Genomic DNA, 26531 nt, shown 5'->3' with positions numbered 1-26531 from the left:
TTGCGATTGTTGCGCATCGCCGGAGATATACCTGCAAAAAGAAATGAAAACATAACGAGGAAAGTAGACTATGCGCTGGTTAATACGTACTAAGTACGGTTTCTATTCATTCTTTCATTAATGGTCATACATTTCTAACTCTTCTCCTCCGTCAATTCCGTCTGGTTGTTACAAGTAGTTATACAACTTGCGTGCGAATGTTGCTCGACAAGTTTGTGTGCCTTAATCCAGTCCCCCTTCCGTTGTCTGTAAGAGTGCTTTTGTGGAAGCCTTCTCCAACCGTGGAAACGGCAACTTAAGAAACCAGAAAAAATGCTGCGTAAACAAGATGTTATTCAAGGCTAGCTTTCAAAAATTTAGCCAACTACAAAGAAGTGAAAGGAAATGTGAAAGCGGAAGAAAGAAAAATATGGAAACATTCCTGAAGAAACTGCAGGAGGAAATTATGTCGAAGTATTTGAACCTTTCACAAAATCCGGCTTGAGGGAGCGACTTTTGCAACTGTAAACATGATGAAAACGATCTTATTCAACGAACGTGCAAACTTGACCAAACACAAAAATGGCTAGATTGCTTGAGGTATTGTTTTTTCAAATGCGATCAGTAGCGCCACTTACTGCTGGAAAGAAAAATTAGAATCCTGTGGTTTTAGGAAACCAAGCGGTAATTGCAAACAACGCAAAGCAATCACGGAATGGAACTGTCTCAAGACACCAACTAAAAAAAAAAAAAACAGAGGTCTCTTTCGAATGGCGACATGCTTCGAAACGGGTGCATCGACTGTTGTGGAACGCTTCCAGGAAAGTGCAATAGTCACAACATAGTTGTACGGCAAATGCAACGCACATAAACCACTTACGATGAAAAGCGACTTGCATTGCAATGACATGCAGTTATCAGCTATTCCTTTCAGGAACCCCCTTCATCAAATTTTGACGAGTGTAGTCCCAAATGACCAAAATGCAGCTGAAATCACTTTGACCGTTAAGAGGAAGATACTGAACTCCTGCCTGGGACCAAAAGTCAAAATCAAAATAATTTCCTTTTCACATGCTCCGGTGATTTTTTGTAGCTTAGCCATGCTCCTTCCGTACTTTTAAGTAGAATTCACTTCTTTGCTTGTTTTAGTATTTCTTTGTTCATTATGGAAATGAATGATTTTGGCGTAATCGTTATGTGCGTGCTGTATAAACTGCACCGTTATATCACTGCATGCTTTATATTATACGAAGTTTTCGAGGGAGCGTAACCATTGTGTGAGGAATGAGAAGGTAATTCAAGTCGCTGACACACCGGTCCAGTACTACGCTGCTCCGTTAGGCTGGGTATCCTTTTAGAAAGAATGTGGGTATGTCAATACATGCCTTTAAATTCTATATCAAGATAAGTACCACCATAAAGGAACCGATGTTGAATCTATGGAGGGAGCCCTATGATAAATAAATTTATAAACGATTAAACCCTGTTTTCTGGCACATCCATGTGATGTACACGCCTTTTATGCTATTTACAGACTTGAATGACTAAGTACATATATTATCTCTCCTTTTACTCTCAACTCATGGACGCGGCGAGCACAATAAACTAAAGTTCTGGGTTTAACTTTTTTTAAGCTTACATAAAACCTTAATATAAATTTAAATTCTACTTGATTTATCATGAATTTTTCTTATTTTTGTCTTACCAATGACAGTGCCTTTCTGTTCTTCTCCGAAACTAGGGATATATTAACTATTTAAAAGCTCGTGTGATTTATTGTGACGTTAGCGGCGTTGCTGCATGGCACGTGAAGCGTAAACCGCCTCTTCAATCCTTGTTAAACGCAACCCCATCTGTGCACGCTTTAGAGGCTTATGAATGAGCCCTGCAGCGTTTGTCTTCATCAATATCAAATTCGCGTTCTCAAAGTGAGCGCCGCGGAAATCCACTTAGTTGACACAGGAAGCTCTGTAAGAAATTGTAAATCAAAATTAAGGCAAGGAGGCTGTCAGAAGGTGGGCGTGTAGTGGGCAGACTGTGTGAACATTGTATTCGGCATCATAAATATCTTTTGCTGAAAAGTGGTCATTGACCATCGAATTGACAACGTATTGTTCTAAACCGAATATAAAGGCAACGCTTCTTTGGTGCCATGAGGAAATACCAAAGTGCTGAAAATAAATTAACAAAAAAAACTGTTGAAAACAGAGATACATCCATCCTTCTATGCAGCTATTACTGCAAAGCATGGATAGATCGTGCGAGAAATCGATAGGTTCCAGGCTGGCTTTAGGACAATGAATGCGCATTCTTCTGGGACATACGAAGATAAGAAATCTGTAAACATATCGAGGTTTTTTGGCACACATATGTTCTCACGCGTCACATACTGGGCACAGTGAACGTGTCCCTTAGTAGCACCATTCATATATGAATGGCCCGCCTGTACGACGTCCTAAAATTTTTTGCATCCCAAGTATTCGAAAATGTCTCAGGTGGTAGACGTAGTGGTTTTAGCTGCTGTGAAATATCCAGGAGGCACTGGTAGTAGTTAGCGTTACAAATTTCATGTGACGTTAATAAGCTTCAAATCAGTCACAAAGAAAAAAATAATAAGAAACATGTTTATTTCTCAGAGAAATGGTTTTTCACGGCGATTAACATATCCATAGAAGCTTTTATATTTCGCTCGAAACCACGTGCCGTTTACTACATCATGAACTTAACCTACGACTTTTCAGGTGACTAACTTTTCAAATCGTAAGCCGCGCCGGCATTTCGTGCAGACTTTGCGGTAGCAGTTCAAACACCATTCCTAACTTCATTGCGGTTAACCTTGGCATACAAGTTCGCTGTGCTGGTGCGAAAAATCATGAATTCCTAGTGTTATTCGTATATTTCATTGGGGGAGCTATAGCGTGACTCGTTCAAAGGCCTGTCTTTGCAATATAAAACATTGCTCGCAAAAGCCGAAGTTTGATTGGCTTGTTGTATTTCTTCAAAAGTCTATAAACGTTTCTCTAATAAAAGCGCTTTTTCCTTACGCATCGCAGAGCCTCCCCACAACAGCCGGCCGACGATCGTTGTGAACCAGGGCCAGCAAACGGAGCTTCCGTGCGAGACGCGCAGTCCCACCTTCAACAGCACCCAGCACGCGCTACGCGTCGAGTGGTTCCACCTGGGACCACACAGGCGCGCCCAGCACGGGTCGTCGTCGTCGACCGGCGCCGTCTCGGGCACCGCTTCCAGCCAGCCCATATACACGGTGGACTTCGGGGCGCCCAAGGACTCCGCCGGAAAGCTCACCGCCGGGGCCAGGGCCAACCTTCTGCAGGTGAGTGTTGGGCGACTGTAACTGCTCGAAATAAGGGAGTAATTACTGTTGGCATCCAGCCAAGCGCAGCCATGCGGCTACAAAGGAAAGCTATACAGATTTCTCAGAAACTTCGTAGTTAGCGAAAAATTAAAATTAAAGAAAAAACTTCGAGTTATTGATCAATTCGCTCTCGCCCTACCATAAGCTTACCGTCCCGGTTAGCTCGGTTGGTAGAGCGACTGCTCCGGTGAAGCGGTGGTCCCGGGTTCGAACCCCGGACCAGGCTAATTTTTCTTTCACTACGAAATTTCTGAGAAAGCTCTATAGCTTTCCTTTGTAGCCGTATGGCTGCGCTTGGGTGGATGCCAATGAGTAATTACTCCCTTATTACAAATTTACTCCACCTTGGGGGATTCCCCTAAACATTTGACTAACTGCTCGAAAGAGCCCCATTATCAGGGCCACATGTCGCATAAGGTTGCGCATAATCCCATGAGAACTGACATGTCACATGGAAGGCGCGCGTGGGTAACATTCTCTTCGCGCACCGGTTGCACGCGAGAGTTCTCGGAGATTGCCTATACTGCGAGGCCTAAACTGCGTACCCTTTCAATATCACAATATTAATAAAATATTCGTGATATTGTTTATTCATACTAAAGCGTACTCAGGATGAGGGAGCAAAGCGGTGTCCATTGCTTCAAAGCATTATGCAATGATGATTACATGATTGAAAAAATGGGTTTGCCGATCTAATGAACACTAGACACTGATGTACCCTTGCGCAGTGGAGAATGTTCCTGCTGCTGCTGCGCGATTCTAAATGGATCAGTACCGAGCACTCATACATGCGCTTTACGGCCGAAACAAGGAGGTAAAAGACGCAACATTCCCTGGCTCGTTATTTGTAATTTCTTATTCTTCAGAAAACGCCCTACACATAGTTTTCACCTCTGGTACTTCCTTTTAAATCTTACTAAGTTATTAGCACCTTACGAAAGACGTTAGTGTTCAGTGTACCTGTCATGTACAAGCGTGTGCATGTCAGTGACAATACAAAAGAGAGAAAGAGAGCGAAAAAAACAAGAATGTTGCAACCTAGGCTGCATAGGACGATGATGATGCAATGTATTTTCTTTTTGAAGAACTCGGCTAGAATGTGGAACATGTGTATCGGCAGTTGTAGTGGCGCTGCATGCCAGCGTAGCTATATTTTGCGATGAACATTTGTGGTCGGTGAAGCTTTTGTGTGGCGAAATCTGGAGTATTCTGCGCGACTGCGCAAGAGTTTCTGATAAGAAAGCAGAATTGTCAATCCTCCTTAGGTGTCTTACGATCATGCTAGCCATTCTTTCGTCAATGTAAAGACCCACACTTTGCAGTTTTAAGGAGTCCTTATCAATTCTTGCGAAGTTAGAACATTCATAAGCGCTGACAGCAATACCATCCTTCGCACGTCTTTGCTCTTCCTTGCTGTTCTTGTGCAGTCGTAGCCATTGTCTAACACTGTGACAAGTGACAGGTTGAAGAATTAGCGGGATCGAACACTGTCATTGCCTCAAATTTTGCCAATGGCGCAAATAAATCTACCAAGAAAAATTAATTTTCTTTACTTGTGGGACATACTGTCATCACACCAGACATTTTTTTTGGGGATGATGAAAGCAGTAGCCTAAAACTGAAGTCATGAGATCATCGTCATGTTATCCCATACCGTGGTACAACGTATCTGACCCATCGCATGGGCACCTATTAAGTTATTGCAAATTGTAACCGCCTATAATTGTCAGGCTGTCGCCGTATCAGGAGGACAGAGGGTGGGAGAGATGGGAATAGAATTCATGCACCTGCAGCTGTGCTCCTCACACAAGAGTACGAGAAAGAGTTCGCGTAAAGTGGGCCCACTATCTGAACACCGCTCACTGAAAGCACTGCGTGCTGCTGCTGCTCCCAGTGAGGGACGTTGTGAGCTCGTGATGCTGCTGCTCCCAGTGAGTGACGTTGTGAGCTCGTGCTGGCATGTACATATAAACAGCGCTAAACAACAGGACCAGATAGAGGAGTAGACAAACACGGCGCTGATCAGCGCCGTGTTTGTCTACTCCTCTATCTGGTCCTGTTGTTTAGCGCTGTTTATATGTACTTGTCACCATGGAACACCAGCTCGCCCAATACTACCGTGCTGGCATGTCCGGCAAGGCACCAAGAGACGTGAGGTTAGGCTCTACCTCCTAGCGGTGTTGGTGAGGGTTTGTTACTACACACAGCGATGCTAGCTTTGTAACTTTGATTGACCTAAAAAAAAACTCTAGCATACCAGACCTTCCGGCCCGACGCCGGAGCCAGCTCGGGAGCTTAAAAGTACTTGATACTGAAAATGGAGGAATGCATGAGCTGTTCCAGAAGCTTTCTCACAACCTAGGACAAAAAAAAAAAGCTAGAACAAATCCTTTCGTACTGGATAAGTATATTTTCTGTAAGGGACACAGCTCTAGTACGACATCATGAAAACTTCGGTGCTCTAAGCCTTACTCACGTCACAAGCATATGTATGTCATTTGTCACTACTACCCGTATTCATTGTGTCCGCTGTCGATGTTTGTGGTAGTTTTAATTCCAGCTACGGGACTAAAATTCGAAGGGGATTTGTACGCAAATACGCCTACACATTTGGAATATGACTCGAGAGGCGGCCATGGCTTCAGAGCAAAAAGAGAGTGGAGAGGGATAGATGAGGAAAGGGATCAGGGCACAAAAGGTGAAGGAGGAAGGAGTAAACTGCAAACTCGGAGGGCACCCTAAGGTCCTACCTACTACACACGAATCGTTACAGTCGCATAACACAGCTGGTGAATGAACCGTTTCTTGACCAAGTCTAAACTTAAGAGTAAATAAAGCTTACTTGGCATAGCAGAAACAAAGTATCGCTGTCGGCAAATTGAGTCCAATGATGCATGACCGTGCATAGTACAAGCGCTGAGCGGTTAGCGTGCGTTAGTCAATAACATTTGTCAGCGAAACCTCTCCTCCCTCTATATGTCTTAGGCACAAAAAGAGAAGTGAAAAATGGCGGGAGCTCTGCCCAGAGCTGACGTATTGCGTTAGCTTGCGAGCAGTGCCCAAATGTCTATTACAAGTTACTGCCTCCCCAATGTGGTAAAAGAATAAGAATATGACACGTGGCGGCGTAGTTTACTATCGCCGTTATGAGAGAACATTGCCTAAGGCCATTCTGTTTACGACCGCTTTGCACGGCCATTGCTTTGCGAGCAAAGATACAGCAGCACACTTTTCGCCTCCTACTTACGCAAGAGCCATTCGTTTTGCAGTAGACTGCGTCGTCTCTTGCGTGGGAAAGACTAGATTTATAGACTGGAAAAGAAAAAGTCCTTGCGTTTTCACAACAGAGCTTGCTACCACACGCTAGCACTAAACATATGCGAACGTTCATTAGCGCTAAGTTTAGGCAATGTCTATCACCATGGCACGGTTTGCGCTGAGCGACGAATTAGATTGTTGGACTGGATCCTTGTAGAAACTCTAATAGCCATACGTCTGTGCTGAGCTTTTATGGGCGGTAAACTGTCTCGCGACGACAAAAAGAATACGGCGTTTCGAGTGAAGACGGCGTTTTGTAATAGTGTATGTTCCAAAAAGCTGGTTGGTGCTTGCGGCAATGAGTGTACTAAAAAAAGAACCGTCTGCACCAGACAGCTGCGCCGAACGTCGGAGCACTACATGAATGGCCGACGCGCGATCTCTGGCCGTATTTGACTGGCAAGAGAGGAGGACAAAGGGAATGCAGGGAGGTGAACCAATCAAAATGCCCAGTTTACTGCGTTGAACGTGGAGATGGGGGTGCTGCAAGTAAACGAAAATAGAGTAGCTGTGTCTGTCATCTTCATGACGTCAATTCGTCAAAAAGGATCGGCGAAAAATAGAAATTCAGAGCGCAGGCCAAGGGCATTCTATTGAGAAGTCGCAATGCATCTCACCTCTTCGTAAAACGAGACTACCTGGAAAGCCATTGATATTATTCAAGGCTCTAAGCCACTGCACTAAGGGCGTCCAGGATGTGCAGTGTGCCTCTTGCTGTTAGGGTCTGCAGCTTATGAGGCGTTCGAGTGGAGTTAACATTGTGATCGTGGAAAAAAGTGGTTGCGTAAAACGGATGGCCGACTAAAAAGGCATAGAACGATCACTTACCGTGCCTATGCCTGTAGAGTTTCGGACGGGCGTGCCAACTTACTAGTAGCAGCTCTAATATACAACCAGCCTAGGCCGCCACCATACCGCCAGCTCGACTAGTGTATAGCCCATCACTGGATTTTGTACCAAGTGGCTACTAAACAGTGTCGTCCTCGTGTTAGGTGACTCTTCTCAGATTCCTTGACTCAAAATCTATGCTTCGGATATGAAACAAAAATCGAGCTTCTCTGTGAGCATTTCCTGCTTTTCTAAATATAAAGAGAGGCAGTAGAGGGGGCATTAATCGCACAGAATCAGTGGCGGAAATTAAAATTATGCGAACTGCCACGAACTTTTCACGATAGCCAGGAAGGGTGGTGAACTGCGAAATTATAAACATTCCAGCAACATATCTCTCTAGGAACAAAAATATAATGGCTGTATTGAAGAACTACTCATATATGCGGCTGATAATTAAGGACTAACTAAGACCACGATGCAACAAAGCGCAGAAAAACCAGTCAGTTAGGCAAATAAAAATTACAGACGTAACGCTTAGTGCTCGATAGATAGAGGACTATGGATGAAGTAAGAACGCCAGTTGATAGTCGCCGAACAGAAGTTAACAGAAAGGAGCGTAACTGCCAAGCATACGTAATGGTCTAAAGAGGTAACCAATGGCCTCTTATGATGGAGTGGTATCACGTCGCCAACAGAAACGAAACGTTGTTGCGTTATTGTACGGAACTTTGCTGGGACGCGGAGGCAATGTGCAGTGCAAGACAGAGGTGACGTAAGACTACCGGGGAAGCGAATATCTATCTTGACTACGGCTACAATGGTGGTGAAAACCAGTGGAAACGTGCGGCCGACCACTCAAGCCTCGCTCTCCGATGGTGCGCAGGTGGTCCGTTGGGCGCGTCCCGAGTGGCAGGGCAGGGCCTACTTCCACATGGTGGGCTACCCGTTCTCGCTGAAGGTGACGGGACTGCGGTACGAGGACACCGGCGAGTACGTCTGTGTCGTCACTTTCCGGGACGGCACCGGCCGCAACGCCAGCGTGCGCCTACAGGTCGTCGGTAAGGATGTTCGCCCCGCTCGCTTTAACACGTGTGTGTGTGTGTGTCTTGGGAGGGGGGGGGGGGGGGGGGAATGGGTGAGGGAGGGAGAGCCTGTGAGTCAGATATTTTTAAAGGACGCATGCATCCTTCTCTGAAACGGGGATCGGAAATGCGATTACCTCGACAAACTTACCAAACTGTCTTAACCAGGTATTGTTAACATGTGTTAAGTGTCCGCATTAGGTGCAACGTACACCTAGAAGTTGTTTTGAAAGGGGGCATTTGACTCGCGTTTGATCAGCGATTGCTAACAAGGCATTAGTAAGCAGAATGCGTTTTGTTTTATGTCGGTGATTTCATTCTAGATGAATGATCCGTTTCAAAAGTTTTCAATACCGGTTAAAACGTCGCACAAGTCCAGTCTGGTCCACGAATGCGCATTGTGTTCCGTTTTACAATGTTCGCGCCTGTACGTTGCGTGCTGTAGAGGCAACCTTTTCGTGAGACTTTAGTGTGCAGCTTGTACTGTAGAAGTGCAGCCGCCGCCGTCAATACCAATATTTTTGTGCTGCATTTGGAACAAAACAAAACATTTTTGCGGAAAAGTAAGGTTATTTTTTAAGACCGTAACATCGCTGTAAGTTTGTTTCTACGATAACAGATAGTTTATAAATAGTATACAGAATTTCGAAAACAGTGTCTAAAAGGAAAGAACTTAGGAGTCTTGCAAGCTTCCATGAGCAAGCTTGCGTTTAGTAGCTCTCTGTGGTTGTCGTTTTATACCAGCAGGAGCGTAGTGCCACATTTTGACTTTTGAGGATCAAGTTTCACCCAGGATGCACATCCGTCAGGGCTATGCAGGGAATTCTATAATCAAAACATGGCTTAAAAAAACCACGCCCAACTCCAGTCGCTCGTATGAGACTGAACCACAACTAAGCCAACTTTATTGCTTGTGTGCAATTTGGGCAGAAAACTTCTTCAAGACTAAGCCGGATTTTGAACCTTAGCGAAAAGGCATGTTTTGAAGTAGAACTCTCGGGAGTTACGATAAAAAACAAATATTTTCCCTTTTTTCCCGTTTCAGAACAAGAGCACTTTCCAAAATATACCACCCCACATAATTCAAACCGTGTCCGCTCAAGGCTACCTTCCGCCCTAACTCTTGCCTCAGCATCGTTCCAGCTTTCTACACACAAAATACAAAGAAATAAAAACGCCAAACTGTGATATCGCGGCCAAGCAGCAAGATTTGCTTCTATCTCTCCAGACGCAACTAGGGTTGAAATCAAATTTCTAAGCGCCTTTCGTTCGCCGATTTCTCAGCGTCGTCCAATTCTCGGCTCCCTATATCCTTCTCTTGGCTGCGGCACTTGCACCTCTGCTCACCACTTCAAATCCACTCTTCTTTTCGCCGTGCCCGAGCCGCGGCCCGAGGAGCACCCAGGAGACGTGAGAGTTCGTTTCAGCTCGGGCGTGGAAGACGAATGGCTCACTTTGAGGCGGCAGCGAAGGCGGTAGCGAGAAGCGTTCGCTCGGGCAGCTATAGCTACGCGAAGGTTGCGCCAGCCGGAGAATGAAAGAGGGAGGGAGAGACAGAGAGAGAGGAGGGAAAAAAAAGCTCCCGCTCAGAAATGCAGGCATGATATAGCGTATAGAAACACAGCACTTCTCCCGAAAACCCCGACTTCCCTCACACGCTGTTCTCAGGCAGGTCTCGTCCAAAACTAGCACGAATATAGAGACCATAGCACTTTTATGTAGAGTACGTTTCTAACGTATTCTGTTTCAAAACCCTTCTCTTCCTTTTCCGCCTTTTATTCGGCGTCGCTATTTGCTTCGACTTCTCCGTCCCCCTTTCCCTCTCCCTGGTCTCGTGTCGCGGGTTGAAGATGGCCAGTTTTCTCGGCGTTGGCACAAGAGCATTCATCAAGCCATCCGAGCTTAAATTGAGTCCGCCCCGCTCCTTGGTTCCTGGCATGCAAAGACCGAAAGTACACCGTTCATGCATACAAGCGCGCTCGCGTGGCGAACTATAGCTTGTCGCGTCGCTCTGAGCGTAGCCTTTCGAGGTGGAGCCGATAACAAGCGAGGCATAGATCAACCTGTAATCAACGAGCTTCATGAAGGACCGTAAAGTGGGTGGGCGGATGGGCCATGGCCCTGGTTTTGCCGCTCGGGATCGCAGCTTTGGCAGCACTGAGAAGCTCTCATCGGGATTTTTTCTCTTAAAAATCTCGCTTCGTTTAGCAGTGAACGCAAGACCCATCGCTACCGATCTTCCGGAAGAAGTGAGGTTTAACTTCTTTAGGCGTGCCACGAACGCGTTCAAGTTCGCACGCCCATTGTCTGCGTCAGAAATCGGTGGTTGTTGTTGCTGCTTTCAATGTAGGAGCAATAACATGCTTGAGTTTAGAAAAAGAATTTAGGCCTCCTTATATACCCTGCAATGTTAATAGAGCAGTGCCCTGGTATTGAGAGGAAATAATCAAGTTTTTTTTTTTACCTCCTTAGCTATAACAGGTCTTTCGCGCAATAAATTTACGGCTACAGAGATGGTTCCATGGGATCATTCGGAAAGAGTTCGAGTCCTTCGCATTTTAGTTTCCAACGTTTCTTCAACCAAATAGACTCAAAGGCTACAAATCATGCCATGTTTTATAGAGGCCTTTTTTGCGCAATCACTTTGCAGTCTGAAATCAAATGCACTTGCGAATTCAGCACACACAGGGATCCGCCACGCTTTCTAAGCCAGGTGTTGTGAGGCTAAGAATCAGCTCAAAACAAATATTATCAAGACGCTCAGCCAGTAAAGGAATGAGGAGAAAGTGAAGGGTTAGTTAAAGGTAAAAAAAAAATGAGATGACGAAACTGAAGCCATAACCTCTAGGACAGTCGAAAAAAAGCACAATTTATTAGAGGCAGTTCAGCTTGCCTTACGTAAGAGAGGTCTGGACGAAATGTCAGTCTTTGAAGTAACGTCACCTATTGCTTTACTTATCTTTCAAATGCAGCTGGTAACCATGTTCCTTAAGTAGAGTTATCCAATATAACGCAAAAAAAGTGCTGTGACCAGACCCAGGCGAGAATGTACAATTCAAATTACTAACAGAAGTTATCTTTACATATTTGTGTCGTTTTCTGTGCAGCCAAAAAAAGAAGTCCATTCCGTTCGTGACATCATGTTTATGAGATAGCTCTTGGAAATGGCGATTTACATGTGCCTTGTTATGCGTGACACGTGTGATATTTGCAAGAATATTTAGGAGTGTTCGCAATACAAAACTTCTCTGGCTGCTCTCAATTAGAACCATGATTTACTCATTCACTTGCATTTTACATAAATGTAAATTCTAGCCGACGTTATTTGTCTTCAAACCCTTACGTTTTATGCTTTGATTGCGAACTTAAGCAAGGTGAGAAAAATGCCACTAGAAACAACACAGCAGTAATGGTTTATGATGTACAAACGTGAGCAAGCTGGCGCAGCGCTCTGCGCAATAAAGAGTGCAAGGTTTTAGTTCACATAATGGTTTTCGCAAGGAAACACTTGCGCTCAAACGCTGTCAGCTACCTGTAAAATAATGAAGTTACAAACAAGCGCCGGGCCCTGAACATTGCAGGTACACTAAGATCTTATTGTTGCCAAGCTTTCTTTTGTTTATTTATTTATGCTCAAAGTCCACGGCATGTTATTTAATTTATCGCTTTATGATGCGCGATGTAGCCTACTTTTTCTTGAGTGATTGCAGACACGTGCGGCAACTTGCACGCTATTCGAAATTGCAGTAGGTGATTTTCACCATTTACATGTAAAGTTCATCTTCAGCTTTAACGTTAGCACGGCAGAGGGCGGCGGTAATTCTTTTTTTTAACAACCCCTGAGCATGCTTGCCATCGCAGCGGGCGAGTTGTTCAGTTCTTTGTGGTTGCAGGTGAGCCCAATAGAGAGTTCGTTTCAAGGCTACTTTGCTACGCTGGTCTGATGTCTATGCCGTTGTCCCCAGTACGCGACATCACTTTATTCGTCCTGCAGCTTACCGCCCCAGCGCTCCAGACAAGTCTGCTCACGTCCGTACGCAGCCTCAAACGAAGCTTCGAATGCTGCTAATCGAGCTATCTTCTTAGGGCGCACGCGTTTTAGGAGAGGATGACCATTACCAGGACGTTCACCGCTAACTCGATGACATGTCCACCTTTCCAGGACAAAAGTTTTCAATTTTGAAAAACTGCCAGGTATTTTTGTAGAAACATTGAAGGTAACGAACGGTCGATTCTTCCTATGTGTAGCAAAATCACTTTTTGAACGAGTTTCCATATAGAGTACTTAAGACTGCCATAGCAAACAAATGGGGAACGCTTTTGCCGATGCCAGAAACGTTTACAGCAAGAACATGGAGCCCTGCCTACCGGAAATCGACGGTTATATTGATTTTTATAGTAAAATCTTACTGTTGTATCTTAAAGAACAAGACGAACATGCCTGACAATGACGAAGATGAACGTTCGCTACAGCAGCATCTCTATCGGGGTGTGTCTTGGATGCTCGACTTGGATGATCTACGACTGTTTTTTCCGCTCCTTCCGTTATTCCAGTTCCTTTAAATAAACCGCCGCCTTATATTTGGAGGAGGTGCTGTGTTACAGCCCTGGAACTCCGTAGCCGTACTCTCCCTACCTCTGCGATGACGGACGACGTTCAACATCGGGCCGTGTAGGTGGGCCCAGCTGTTATCTGTGTCGCCTCCCTTCGCCAACGGGGCCCGGCCATCTTCAGCGGGGCCAATGAGCAGAATGTTGAAGATTGGCTCAGATCTTACGAACGGGTGAGCCTCTACAACAAATTGGATGATGCGATAAAACTAAACAACGTGATATTTCATCTCACTGGCGTTGCTATCCTGTGGGATCAGAACCTCGAGGTACCCCGCCGCGGTTGCTCAGTTGTTACGGCGCTCGGCTGCTGTCCCGAAAGACGTGGGTTCGATCCCGGACGCGGCGGCTGAATTTCGATGAAGGAGAAATTCTAGAGGCCCGTGTACTGTGCGATGTCAGTGCACGTTAAAGAACCCCAGGTGGTCGAAATTTCCGGAGCCCTTCACTACGGCGTCTCTCATAGCCTGAGTTGCTTTGGGACGTTAAACCCCATAAACCAAACCAAACCAGAACCTCGAGGTGGACATCCGAACTTGGTCTGCCGTCAAGACGAACTTCTCCGAAGTTTTTGGTCGTCCGGCTGTCAGAAAACTCTGTCCGAACAACGCTTGCGCGAACGGGCCCAGCAGGACAGCGACATTTTCCCCAGCTACATCGAAGATGTCTGACTTATCCAAGCGCGTAAACTTCCGCATGTCGGAAGCTGACAAGATTGAACACATTTGGTGGGGCTTTGATGACGACGCTGATAGTGCGCGACTTGCGCACCGTTGCTAAAGTCGTCACCCTCTGCCAAAGCTCGGAGGAGCTGCTCAAGCAGAGGACACTGACTCGTCAGCATCCCAGCCAGGTTGAGTCGCTTGCTGGGCTGACGCCTGCAGCTGACACCTCACTGCTGCAACAAATCAAAAACTTTGTTCGTGAGGAAGTGACGCGCCAGCTCTCTCTTCTGCCGAGACCTCCAGAGTTAACATCATATTTGGCTCCGGCTCTCCGAAATTCCACCCAAGAGCAGGTTGCTGAGGCTCTTCCACCCGCCCATCCACCACCACCTGTCACCGTTCCGGTGACATATATCGCTGACTTCGTCGCCAGACCTCGGCCACAAACCTATCCTGCACCTACGGCACTTCTGTGAGTGCCGGCACCTTACTTTTGACTGGCTCCGCGAGTCAACGTACCCTGGCGTGCTACCAGCAGCCGGCCTATTTGCTACACTTGCCGATTGCCAGGCCATGTGGCAAGGATTTGCCTCGTCTTCTCCAAGCCTCAGCACCATCACCTCAAGCTCCTGGGTACTGGCCTTCCTCTAGTCAGTACTCCGGGCCTGCTGGGCCGCCATTAATTCGTCCTTTTTCCCGCTACCGTTCCGCCCTCTCCAGCCACCATTCACCTTCGCCACGACGCCGTTCTATCTTTGATATGCGACCTCACCCCAACATTGCTGAGGAGAAAAACTAAGCACTGCAGTTCCTGAGGCGAGGTTTGCACCCCCGTCGAGCTTCCAAATGCCTCTTGTATCACCTGCTAATCTTATTGAAGGTTTTGTAAAGGGGGTTTGTATCATGTCGCTTATGGGCACCGCTGCTGCGATTTCAGTAATGGGCGAAAGGCTTTTTCGCCAGTTAAGAAAGATAAAGACGTGAAATGCTGGACTATCGCTGAGCACGGCCAGCGCTCATCCCATCAAGCCGTCCGCAGCGTGCACAGGTCGAGTTGTGATACAGGAATTGCTCTATACGATCGAGTTCATCGGGCTGCCTTATTGTTCTCATCCTACTATTCTGGGCTGGGAATTTCTGTCGCGCCATCATGCTATAATCGACTGCACTCGAGCTGAAGTCGGCTTCCCTGGTCTGCCCAATCCTTTGCCGGACGCTACTCCTTCTGTTTCCTGTGTTAAAGCCCTCGCCGCCGAAGACATCGACCTTCCTCCATGCTCTTCCGTCGTTGTCCCTATCTATTGCGAGTCTCTTAGCGACGCCACCATCCTCTTCTATACTGGCCCGCACTTTTCTGCACCGAAATTGTCTTCCTTTGCTATACGCCTTCCTGGCTGTCTGCGCTGGCCTATCAGTCCTTTTGTTGTCTAACCCATTTTCCTACCCTACCGCTTCGCGCCTTGGAGAATGTCTGGGGAGTGTACAATTCATCACTATTCTGCTCAGTCCGCGAGGAGACTGACGATGCACCGCAGCGCGCCTGCATGCGGTTAGCCAGCTTTCTTCTGCGCCCGATCCCTCTTCTACCGAAGTGTCGACGCCGATCTTCCTTTACCGCCACGGACAGAGCTTCTCAACCTGCTTCACCAGTCTCACTCTTCATTCGACTCACACCAACGTTCCTTGGGCAGAACGTCCACTGTCACCCATCGCATCAACACTGGTGCCTCGCTGCGGCAGCGCCCCTGTAGTGTGTCTGCAATAGAGCTCCACACTATTGAAGGGCAAGTCGACCAAATGTTTCAATACGGCGTCATTCAGCCCTCCAGCTACCCTTGGACATCACCTGTCGTCCTTGTGAAAAAAAGAGATGGCCCCATACGCTTCTGAGTGGATTACCACCGCCTAAATGAGATGACGCGCAGGGACATCTATCCCCTGTTTGCAAAGGGCAGAACTCTCTTCTTCTCTCGACTTATGTTCTGTGTACTGGCAGGTTTCATGGAAGCGGCCGATCGGCCCAAAAGAGCTTTTGCGACCCTCGACGGTTTGTATGAGTTTACTGTGATGCCTTTCGACCATTGTAATGCCCCTGCGACCTTCTAAAGGATGATGCATACATTTCATTTGTACGTGGCCTAAAGTGGAAGATGCGCTTGCGCTACCTAGAAGATGTTATTTTTTCGCCCGACTTTGACGCCCATCTCTCCCGCCTGAAGCACGTCTTGAGCTGCCTCTCTGACGCCGGCCTGCAACTCAAGTTGAAAGAACACCGTTTTGCGTGCGCGTAAACTGACCATTTTAGGCCACGTGGTCTCCAAGGAAGGCGATTCTCTCCGCCCGGCGAAACTTCGTGCTGTGGCTGCCTTTCTCAATCCTACCTCCACCAAAGACCTGCGCAGCTTCCTAGATCCGTGCTCTTACCTTCGCCGGTTAATTCGTCACTTTGCTTCTATTGCGGCGCCGTTAACACAACTTCTGTCCTGCTGTTCCGATTCATCGCTATTGTCTCCAGCGTGCGCAGACGCGTAGAATACCTAGCGTCGCCTCCTCACGGCGCCACCAATATTGCGCTATTTCGACTCGACCGCTCTTACCGAAGTCCACTCGGACGCCAGTGGTGTTGACCTCGGTGCCGTACCCACCCGGCGCGTCTCTGGCCTCGATGAATGCGTCGTTGCCTATGCAAGTCGCACACTCGCGAAGGCTGAATCCAATTACTCTGCAAGTGAAAAAGAGTGTTTGCCATCCTATGCGCTCTTTCCAAGTTCCGGCCTTACCTCTATAGACGCTCTTTTGCTGTCGTTACGGACCACCATGCGCTTTGTTGGCTTTCTTCCTTGGAAGACACCCCCGGCCACATTACCAGATGGACTCTCCATCTGCAAGGATATGGCATCCGTGTCGACTATCCCTCCAGCCGAGAGCATCACGACGCTGATGCCCAGTCCCACTGCTCACTTCCAGCTAAGATTGCCAGCCTTGCCACCTCTGACGCCTCCCCGCCGTCGCTTCACGTTCGCGACATGCCTTCAACGTAACATACAGACCCTGGATCGCTCCACTTCTGGACTTTCTCTCCAATCCAACGGCTACTTCTGCGTCGCGTGCATTACGCCGCGATGCTTCCCACTTCGCGATTCGTGACCATCTCCTCTATCGCCGCAACTACAGCTTCGACGGCCGAAAGTAGTTGTTCGTTAATCCTCGCCACTTCCGCACGCAAATATGCGCCTATTTCCACGTTGACACACAATGGGGTCACGCTCAAGTTTTCAAGACTTACGCTGCATTCGGTTGTGGTTCTATTGGTGCGGCATGCGCACCTTCGTCCTTAAATACGTGCGCTCCTGTCTGGCCTGTTAAAGTCGCAAGACATCTCCTCATCGTTCTGCTGGAGAGCTGTAGCTGATCCCTTCCCCACCACGCCTTTTCGACCGCATCTGCACTGATTTCTGCGGCCCGCTTCCGTACACTGCATGCAGCAGGGAACCATTGGGCTATCGTTGCGGTTGATCGTCTGAGGAGATATGGCGAAAGCACCTCCCTTTCGGCAACCACAGCAGCAGAAGTCACCACCTTCCTTTTGCGTCTTTCTTTATGTGGCGTATACGTACAATACCGCTACGCAGTTCACTACCGGCCTCTCACTTTTTTTTCTCCTATACGGCCGTCATCCGTCTGCTACCATAGATCTGCTAAAAGGCAGTCTTAGAGGACACATTTGAACTGCGCTTACATTTCCAAAGTGGATGTCGCGAGATTTCAAGCAGAAGCTTTCTGGTACCTCAAGTCGATCCCGGGTGCATTAGTACCGACCAGTTTGATTCAACCAATGATCAGCACCGCACGGGAGTGAAAATGAAAGCCCCATCATTCATCCTTTGGTTCATTTTGCTCATATCCAAGACTAGAGCGCCTCGAAATAATATCCTAACCGCATGGTGATCATTGCAGATTTCCATTTACAGAACTGCTATTATTATACGCTTTGAATCACTGTTAGTCCTTCTCAATGAATTTTTGAATGAATTTCAGTCGTTTTAGCATCCAAGCAAATAATGCCTCCCCTCTTTCTTTCCTTCTCACCATCATCCTTTAGTTCCCCGAAAGAATGCATAGACTTTGTTTATGAAACTCTTGGAGCGATCTATGCCAAAAGGAGGCGGGTTCATTCAGGTTTTTTGTGCGGCGTACGCCACCTTTGCGGCTAATTGTGTGTTCAAGAGACATGTTCGTGTCGCAGTTATGCCAGTCGCCGGAACCGAAATCATTCTGAAAGTTTGGAACCGTTGTTCTTTTCGTGCGTAGAGCCTAAAATTTGAAACGGTGCAAAAATTTCGACATCTACATTTCCTGTACGTGAAAAGACTGCGAATTTTTTTTCCTCACAGCTCTGTGTTCGAGATTCGAGTGTCGTGGGTGTCGAGTGCGCAAACTCACACACTAAAGCCCTGATTGCATAAAAACCTGCGAATATAGGCGCCCAAAAAGCCCAAGAAAGGGTAGGAAAAAATGTACTCTAAAAAACGGTATACAGTTCGAAAACCACAATATTACTGAGACCGTGCGAAAAGTTTCATCCAGTAAGCAACTTACGACTATAGACGACTGAAAAGCCCAAAAAGGGCAGTAAAATAAGTACTATAAATATGGTATAGAGTTCGACAAACCACAATATTAGCTCAGACTGTGCGAAAAGTTTCGCCCAGTAAGCTGTCTCCTCAGAGTGTCGGAACTTTCTTTACTGAGGTATTGCTGTTCCATTTGTTAGTTACTAGTCACTGAGCTCTTATACCCCGGATAAAAGAAACCTGAAAAAAAAAATAGTGAACTAAAATCTAACTCAAGGCGGACAGGCGCGGAAGCCGTAGGAGTCAGCCAAAAGAGGCCTCAGCGGGAATAGAGTCCACGCCTGGCTGATCGATCAGGCAACACCCCATTTGAACCGCAAACACGTCAGCCAGCTCAGTCTATACATCTATCTATCTGTCCGCGGGCATCTCCCGATTCTTTTCCCACGTTCCTTATACGAACACCGGCTTCATGCGTTATAGAGAGATGCGCCGTGTCTACGCACAACTTTATTTTTTCTTTCCTCTTCGTACTGTTTCATCGTTGTTGTTTCCGTTTGATGAACTGTGTCTTGAGGAACGGCAGGGCGTAGAGAAAAAAGACTTGTGTGTGGTCGGGAAGGGAGGGGGAGGGGGGGGGGGGGTAGAGGACAGAAGCGGGCGTTGCGTGCGGCGAGTTATTCCGCTTCGCACAAGACACCGCTGTCTCACTCTTTCAAGCAGTTCATTTTTCCAGTTTCCGCGGCTTGCCTCCTGGGCCGAACCGCTGGACGGCCGTGTAATGCACGAAACAAAAATAAACAAAACAAAATCACACACACACACGAAGACTCCGCGATTGAGACGCGTGCGGTGCGCTGGGTGGTCAGCGGCTTCAACCAGCAGCGCCTCATCCGGGGACTATTTTATCATTTTATTTCCCCGCAAAGCTAGAAAGAAAAGCTCCGAACAACGCGGCGCTATATCGACGGTGAGAATGAAAACGACACAACAGAAGAGAAGGGACGAGAAGAAAGACGTAAACTTGAGGAGGAGGTTTTTCTCGATCGAGCCTCCGCGCGGCGCCCAAAGCTGCACGCTTCAGGAATTGAAAACGCCGCGGTCGGCGGCGCGCGACCTCTTTTCATTCATCGAAGCGTTTCTTTCTTTTCATTCCTGTCCGCAGCTCGCCATCCTCCTTTGTGTGCGGCGAACTCGCGGGCCGCAAGAACAAAGTAAGCTTGTTAATATTTCAAAAGAAGGCTTTGCTCTCGGTTCCACCTCTCCTCCGATCCTTCGCCCGCGCACTTCATTCCGACCTCCCCTTTCCCCTTATCTATCCCTCTCTCTCTCTTCATATAACATTTCCCCACTTCAAAGCTCCCTTTTCATCGCGTCCAGCATACATTTTATACCAGGCCTCCGACTTGCATCTTCTTTTCTTGACCTGGACACCGACAGCAGAGCCAAGCGTACTTCTTGGTCTTTCCGTATCGTTCATCTCTTGCCTTCTTTTCCTTGATTTTATTTTCCTAGCGCCCATCTCCATGACGCTGGAGATCCGGTGAAAACAATGGGCGCAGTGCTCCTCGTTTGTCACTGACACCCTTGTTTTATTCCCGGCGGTTTCCTATGGCCCGCCCCGCCCGCGCCTCCGTGCCGTGCTTCAAATCTTATCGCGGGCTGCTACGCATTCGTCTTTCTCCCATAGCAGATTGTGCTTGTTATGTGCGCCTATATACAGTGTGGACGGCTGCTGCTGCCGCTCCTACTGTTGCCGCCGCCGCCGCGGAGTTTTCAGAGCTCCGCCCGGCCGGCCTCCGCTTTGATGGCGGGCGTGCGTATGTCAAGGAGGAACAAAGAACCTTTAGAGTCGGAGTTTGCCTAGTCCTCTGCTAGGCCTGAATAGGCGTGAAACTATATCGGCTTCTCGTCAGTGCCGCCCCAAGCGAACAGGGAATAGCATATATCCTATATTCTTTTTCGCATGCTTCTCTTTTCTCTAGTGCGCAACCGAAATCCGTTGATTTTGTTGCGATGAGTATTGTGGGACTGTTTATTCACTGCACCGTTCGTTCACGTGTTGAAGGCAGGAAAGTTGAGTCAACAAGTAGATGAAGTTTAATTGTATTTTATGGGGAAATTTTTAAATAAGGTTTGTCAGTTAATAATCAACCGTCTTACACTTGCAGGACGGGCCTTTAAACGGCGTTTCGGTGACTGGTGCAGAAGCCTGGCAATTGATTGATTGATTGATTGATTACAAACATCTTTATTTCTTCAATGTTCTCAGAACATGTGGGTGGGCCGCCTAGTCCGGTAGTCCACTGGCTGCTGCTGCTGCGCTGGCCCTCCCCACCAGCCAGTGCTGACGGTCAGGATCATCGCTGAGCAGAATAGCCTCCCACTGCTCCTCCGAGGGGTTGGGAATGGGGTCAACGAAGGGATTAGATTGGCATGCCCACACCATATGGTAGAGGTTAGCTACGGCTCCACAATGTGGACACTGCGGAGAGTATAGTGTAGGGTACCACTGGTGTAGGTTCGCGTTCAGCGTGTCACGCGCTGAAAGCTTCACACGCCATGGGAAAGGTTTTCTGTTTAGATAAAAAAAGTGGAAAAATTTTGCGCATCCTTTGTTTGCTATGAAATGCACACGTTATTGTAATAAATGATACCTAATTAGGAATACAAAACATCGTATTTATGTTCGCAGTGTTTCCTGGCCTGTTCGCGAGTATGGCTACCTTATGTTGATGCCAAGTTCCTCACTGGAAGCCTTAATGCACCAACTCAGAACGCAGCCGATTAAACTGTGAAGTCTGAATACGCAATGACTCCTAGTTCACGTCCTGGCATAGTTTAGAAAAACCTACCACTATTGAAAACATAAGCATGAAAAGCGAGAGAAAATAGAGAACGGAGAGGAAGACGGGACACGAGCGCTTTCACTTTTTCGTCAGCATGTGTTTTTCTTTTTTTTCTCTCTCTCTATGCATACTCGCATGAATTTCGCACCAGCTCGATACCTCAGACTGCTATCGGAAATGCGAGCTCATTATATTGCTAAGAGAGAGAAGAGTCTATACATTTCGCTGGAACAGAGATACCGGATTTGGTTGCCGCTTCTGCTTCCTGTAAACTTTTAAGGCGGAAGCCTTTAATGCCTCATCGTTGTAAGCAGGAGCTGTCGACAGAAATGTCACGCTTTTCAATTGGTCGGAACGGTCGTGACGTCACAGTGCGCGAATTTCAAACGGGGCCAATTGTACTTTGGCTACTAACCATGCAACCAATTAAAGAGATCGTATAGTGATGCTCCTAGTAAATGGGGCTGTGTTTAGTTAATTGCTTACTTAACCAATTAGTCTAATTAATCTTTCTAGTCAGACCAGATAAATAAATAGAACCGAGTAATGAATTGGCCGTGATTGGGAATCGGACCCCGGTCTCCGGAGTGCGAGTCGGTGGTGGTGGCGAAAAACATTGATAGTGCAATAAATATTTACAGAGAGGTGATTGGGGTAGGCCCTATTGGCCCTTTCCCCTAACAATACTAGGTGGAGCCCCTATTCCGGGGCCCCATTGGCAAGCAACGCCGCCCGCGTCTGGTGAACCAAGGCCTTTTGGGTCTTTAGGTCCTGACAGCCGAGCAGGACCGCCTCCCAGTCCTCTCTGGTGGGGTTGGGGTTGGGGGGGATAGATGGGTTGGATTGACACGCCCAAACCATGTGGAAGGTGTCAGCCACCTCCCCACAGAACTGGCACGTGCCATCAAAGGATTCGTTGAAATGTCGAGCACGCTACCACTCCGCCATGCCAGCTCGATGGTTTGGAATGACCAAAGGTGCGTCTAGTGAATACCATGTCTTCGTTCACTCCCATCTTCCTCCCTTCCCGTTATGGCGAGGTTTACGTGTCCACCTAGATATGAGAGACAGATACATTTCCTTTCCTCAAAAACCAATTTACCAACGAGCAAGGCGTATTTGTCCGCGTTTAAGATTGGTCCAAATTGTCGTGACGTCACCGCGCGCGAATTTTTACGGGTGTCCACCGAAATATGTGAGACAGTTACTGCGCAACTTCCTTTCCTCAAATACAATTTTCGACTAGTGTCTACTGAGATATGTGAGACAGTTAATGCGTAATTTCCTTTCCTCAAATACAATTTTCATTTTCTTCATTACGGCCCCTCTATCTTCCTTCACTCACACTTCCTCCCTTCCTGTACGGTGCGGCTCAGGTGTCCACCGAGATGACAGAGAATTGCAGCCCCATTTCCTTTCCTCAGCGTTGCGTTCAAAAGGCAACGCATCGCGCCGACCGGGTGGTGGCGTTCCGTGGACTCCGTGGCAGCGCTACAACACGCTGTCGCGTTCCACTCCTAAAGTCGAAGCTTAAGCGTCATTAATTGGCAGTTAATTAATGCACCAACAAAATGTGCAGTGAACAATCGCGTAGCAGAATGCAGCTCTCAGGCTTTCGCCTTTCACCACTTTAGCCACTAAAGTTCCTGGTAATTTTTTTTTCTGATAGTGCAGCTGTCTACACTCTCGTCTACAGCACTTGGACAGTGTTCTCTGTTGTACATTTATTGCACTGAGAGCTGTAGCCCGATAAGCTTTGATTGAAAAACTTGAGATTTAAACACGGTCGAAGGGAATATGCATGAAGAGTAGGTTCTTGTGCGCTCTATACAGGTCTGTCGATGACTGTTTGTTGGTTATACGCTTTATTATCCAATCGGGGCAATAGTATACAACCAGATAAGGTGCGTATGCAAAGTACCTTAGCACCTTGGAGTTATAAAATGACTGAAGCTTCGCGTGTTGCAATTATACGTAAGTTGTCTGCTTGATACGAAACAACCGTGCCCAGATTCAGCAGTGCTCAAGCTTGAGTCTGAAATCACCCAGGCAACAGCCATAGTCTCCATTACCTTCTTTTAAACATGCATAAGACAATTAGGCTTGCTTTTTTTTTAAACAGTTTTAAACAGGACAGCACAATAAATTCTTCACTCTATGATGAGCTTTTGATAACATACATATCGCTCGCGTCTCCGATCTGAATTACGTGAAATATACTCACTGAGCTCTTGCAAGTTGTGCACTGCTTATTTTATTTGGAAGTGAACCCCGCAGAACGAAGGGACACAGAAGACAGGTGCTTGTCTCCGGTCTAAGTGCTTTCGTTCTGCACTGTTGCCTTTCAACTGAATAACCAGCATGCTAAGCTGCTATTCTGGCAGATTTCATTGTCTATTTGAGCCGCACGGAATCGTTGGTATGCCGACAATGTACAATACACTGAGATTTTTGAAGCGAAAAGCTTCCCTACCCGCACCACAGCTTCGTGCGAGCCGTCGGAGCCAAGATTTGCCACAGCTGCGCATGCGTGAAACCGAGTGACGTCACACGCGGCACAAATAAAAAAATAAATAAAAGACAAACAGTGCGCCAGGAAACTCTCATATTTTGGTGGACACCCGAACCGCGGCTTAATTGAAGGAAAATGAAAAGAAAATTAATTATAAGGAAAGGTTTGGTTTAGTTTATGGGGTTTATGGATTGTGGACTAATTATGAATTTCAGACACAAAAATATCGAATTCCTAATATACTAAACACATACCTAAATGATAACATTGATATTCTTGATCTTAAGCCACATGAACTGAAATCTTTATTCTTGTAATGCACCATTTTTTTCTCTTTTTTGTTACCTTTGTGTGTTCTGTATATTTTTTACTTATGCTTAAACTTTGCCTAATTCAGTTGTCATGAATGCATACATTTGTGAATGCTTTCTTTGTTATGAACTATCAACCAATGTCGCCTTTATGTTGCTGTATTACATTTGTGCGCTCTTTTTACCATTACATTTTTCTTTACAGTGTACTTACACAGTTCAATGCTTCCTTGTTTGATATTAGTATCTAATTTTCCTCCTACTTAGAAACTTGTATTCACTTTTTTCTTCTTTCGCATAAAAGAACTGCGTTCAGTGTACATACCTTTCTTATCAATTTGTTAACAAGTGTATGCTTTTGGTGTGTGCAAGTCGTACATTTTTTCTTTTTCATTGTACGAGCAGTACATTCTATACTTCATCATATATACCTGTTTTTGTTTCTCATATTTTTTTTTCTGTTTTTCTTCGATGTAAGATGTGTCGGGTTGTCAGCGTGTACTGCTGCTGCTTTGTAGGGGACGAGGACTTGTCAAGCTGCTATCGCAGCTTTTTGCCTCGCCTCCCCCATCCTTGATGGAAATAAATGGAATAGTAATAACGTCCCAAAGCGACTCAGGCTATGAGAGACGCCGTAGTGGAGGGCTCCGGAAATTTCGATCACCTGGGGTTCTTTAAGGAAAGGAAACGACGCCTGTCTCTCTCATATCTCGGTGCATACATGAACCGCGCCGTATGGGCCTTAACGAAAATGAAATTAAATGAAAATTGATTTTAAGGAAAGGAAATGCCTGTCTCTCATATCTTGGTGTACACCCGAAAGGAATGGACACCACAGTACATGTCTCTAAAGCAACCTTCTAAGACAGCACCGTATTCACTACACGCGCGTCTCCTCCTCCGCCTCCGTACAGCCAGGGTGTGGACGGCCGAACGCCTTCACCGTTATCGTAGTGGTCCCCGTGCGTTGTGCGCCAACTGCGACAGCCATGACATCAAACCAAGCCCAACTGCGGCTTTTCTCTTTTATATTCAGGCTTAACCAGAGCTAAGCCACTGCCTAATTTTTTGCAACACATTGTAATTTACAGTGCAAGGTTCGTGGATGTATTGAGCGGTAATACCTCTTGCAGCTTTCGTTTCTAAACGACTTTAACCTCAATGTATGAAGACAGCGTTAACATCTCACCTGCAAGAAGCTTGTTAATTTAGAAATACAACAGTCAAAGAAAGAAGGAGAATAAGAATGCCCCTCTGCCTCCAGAAATTATGCTGCTTTTATTTCCGACAAGTTTATTAATAAAAATATGGTAATCGAGACCAACATCCCCACTGTATTCAAAAACACCCAGCCAGCTAATGTTAGTACACTGAAAAAAAAAAAAAAAGTCAGACTGCCAGAAGGCATTTTGCGTGCGACATCCTCAAGAGGAATGAGGCTACGCAAGGTTTTACTCCTGTCGATCAAAATTTTGATATGGGCTAGTCGGTGGCTCGTCTTAAGTAAAAGTATCGCAGCTCAAAGAACAGGGGCAGAAGAGAAGACACAATCAACTACAGCGCCAGTCCTGTAGTTTGTGTCTTCTCTTCTGTTCCTGTCTTTTGCGCCGCGTGTAGTTTCACTCCTTTCCTAAACGCAGCTTTTCCTACTGAAGCATTGTACCATTATTAGTGCTCTCCGTTAAATTGCATACGTCTCCACCAGGCGCCGGATTCCAGTGGGGAATTCTTGCTTGCTTTCTTCGTCTGGCAGCTTACGTGTGCACCGACACTTCCAAAACTGGTGTGCGAAGCCTCCAATTAGAAAGAGTATTTGAAAACTTCATTACTACCTTTAAAAGGCGAATAATCAGCCTGGAAATGACGTGATCGCAGCTTGGTCGAACGAAAACTGTCAAAAGACTTCCCACGCGCGAATGTATAGCCAAGAGTCCAAGCAACACGCTCACGCTCGTTCACTGTATACTTTTTTTTTTCTACTGTGGAAAGTGGCGGCCTCTATGAGGAATAAATAAAGCGATATGACAGAGTCCGCACGAAACGCGCTGCCAGGCGTGTCGGGAGCGCTCCATAAAGGGCAACGAGCTCTGGTCTTTCCTATAGCGTAGCAACAAGCTAGGCAGGCGACGCAGCAGTTTTCGCGGCAAACAAACGCACACACAAGCGGCAGCAGTCCACCAGCTTTGTTTGCGGCCCATCGTAAACAGATGGCGTCGGCCGAGCCCACGGTGTGTGCAAGAAATAAAAGGACTCCCTTTTTCCCCGCCCCGTGCTCGGCTATAGCTATATAGCGTCGCCGCCACGTCATGGATTGCCGCTAGTGGCACTGCTGTCGCCGTTGCTGCTGCGGACGTATATATATACGAGAGACTGATCGGCGACGCAACGCAACCGTGGTGGGGCCTTCGGAGCAGAGTGCTGAA

General features: G+C 46.8%; 1 protein-coding gene across 1 annotated transcript in view; it reads left to right on the top strand.

Moving 5' to 3' along the window:
• The window catches only part of LOC149343725 (neural cell adhesion molecule 2-like), a 218736-nt gene that overhangs the window by 119035 nt on the left and 73170 nt on the right, over window positions 1-26531 (top strand). Inside the window, exons 2-3 of the mRNA XM_089542441.1 lie at window positions 3033-3313; window positions 8388-8562. Of these exons, the coding sequence (XP_089398567.1) occupies window positions 3033-3313; window positions 8388-8562 (456 nt within the window). The remainder of the gene's footprint in view (window positions 1-3032; window positions 3314-8387; window positions 8563-26531) is intronic.

The sequence above is a fragment of the Amblyomma mixtum genome, chromosome 5, assembly GCF_055824585.1.
Source record: "Amblyomma mixtum isolate Tamu chromosome 5, ASM5582458v1, whole genome shotgun sequence".
Lineage (NCBI taxonomy): Eukaryota > Metazoa > Arthropoda > Arachnida > Ixodida > Ixodidae > Amblyomma > Amblyomma mixtum.
The sequence above is the reverse complement of the archived record's forward strand: the minus strand, read 5'-3'. Positions and strand labels throughout refer to the sequence as shown.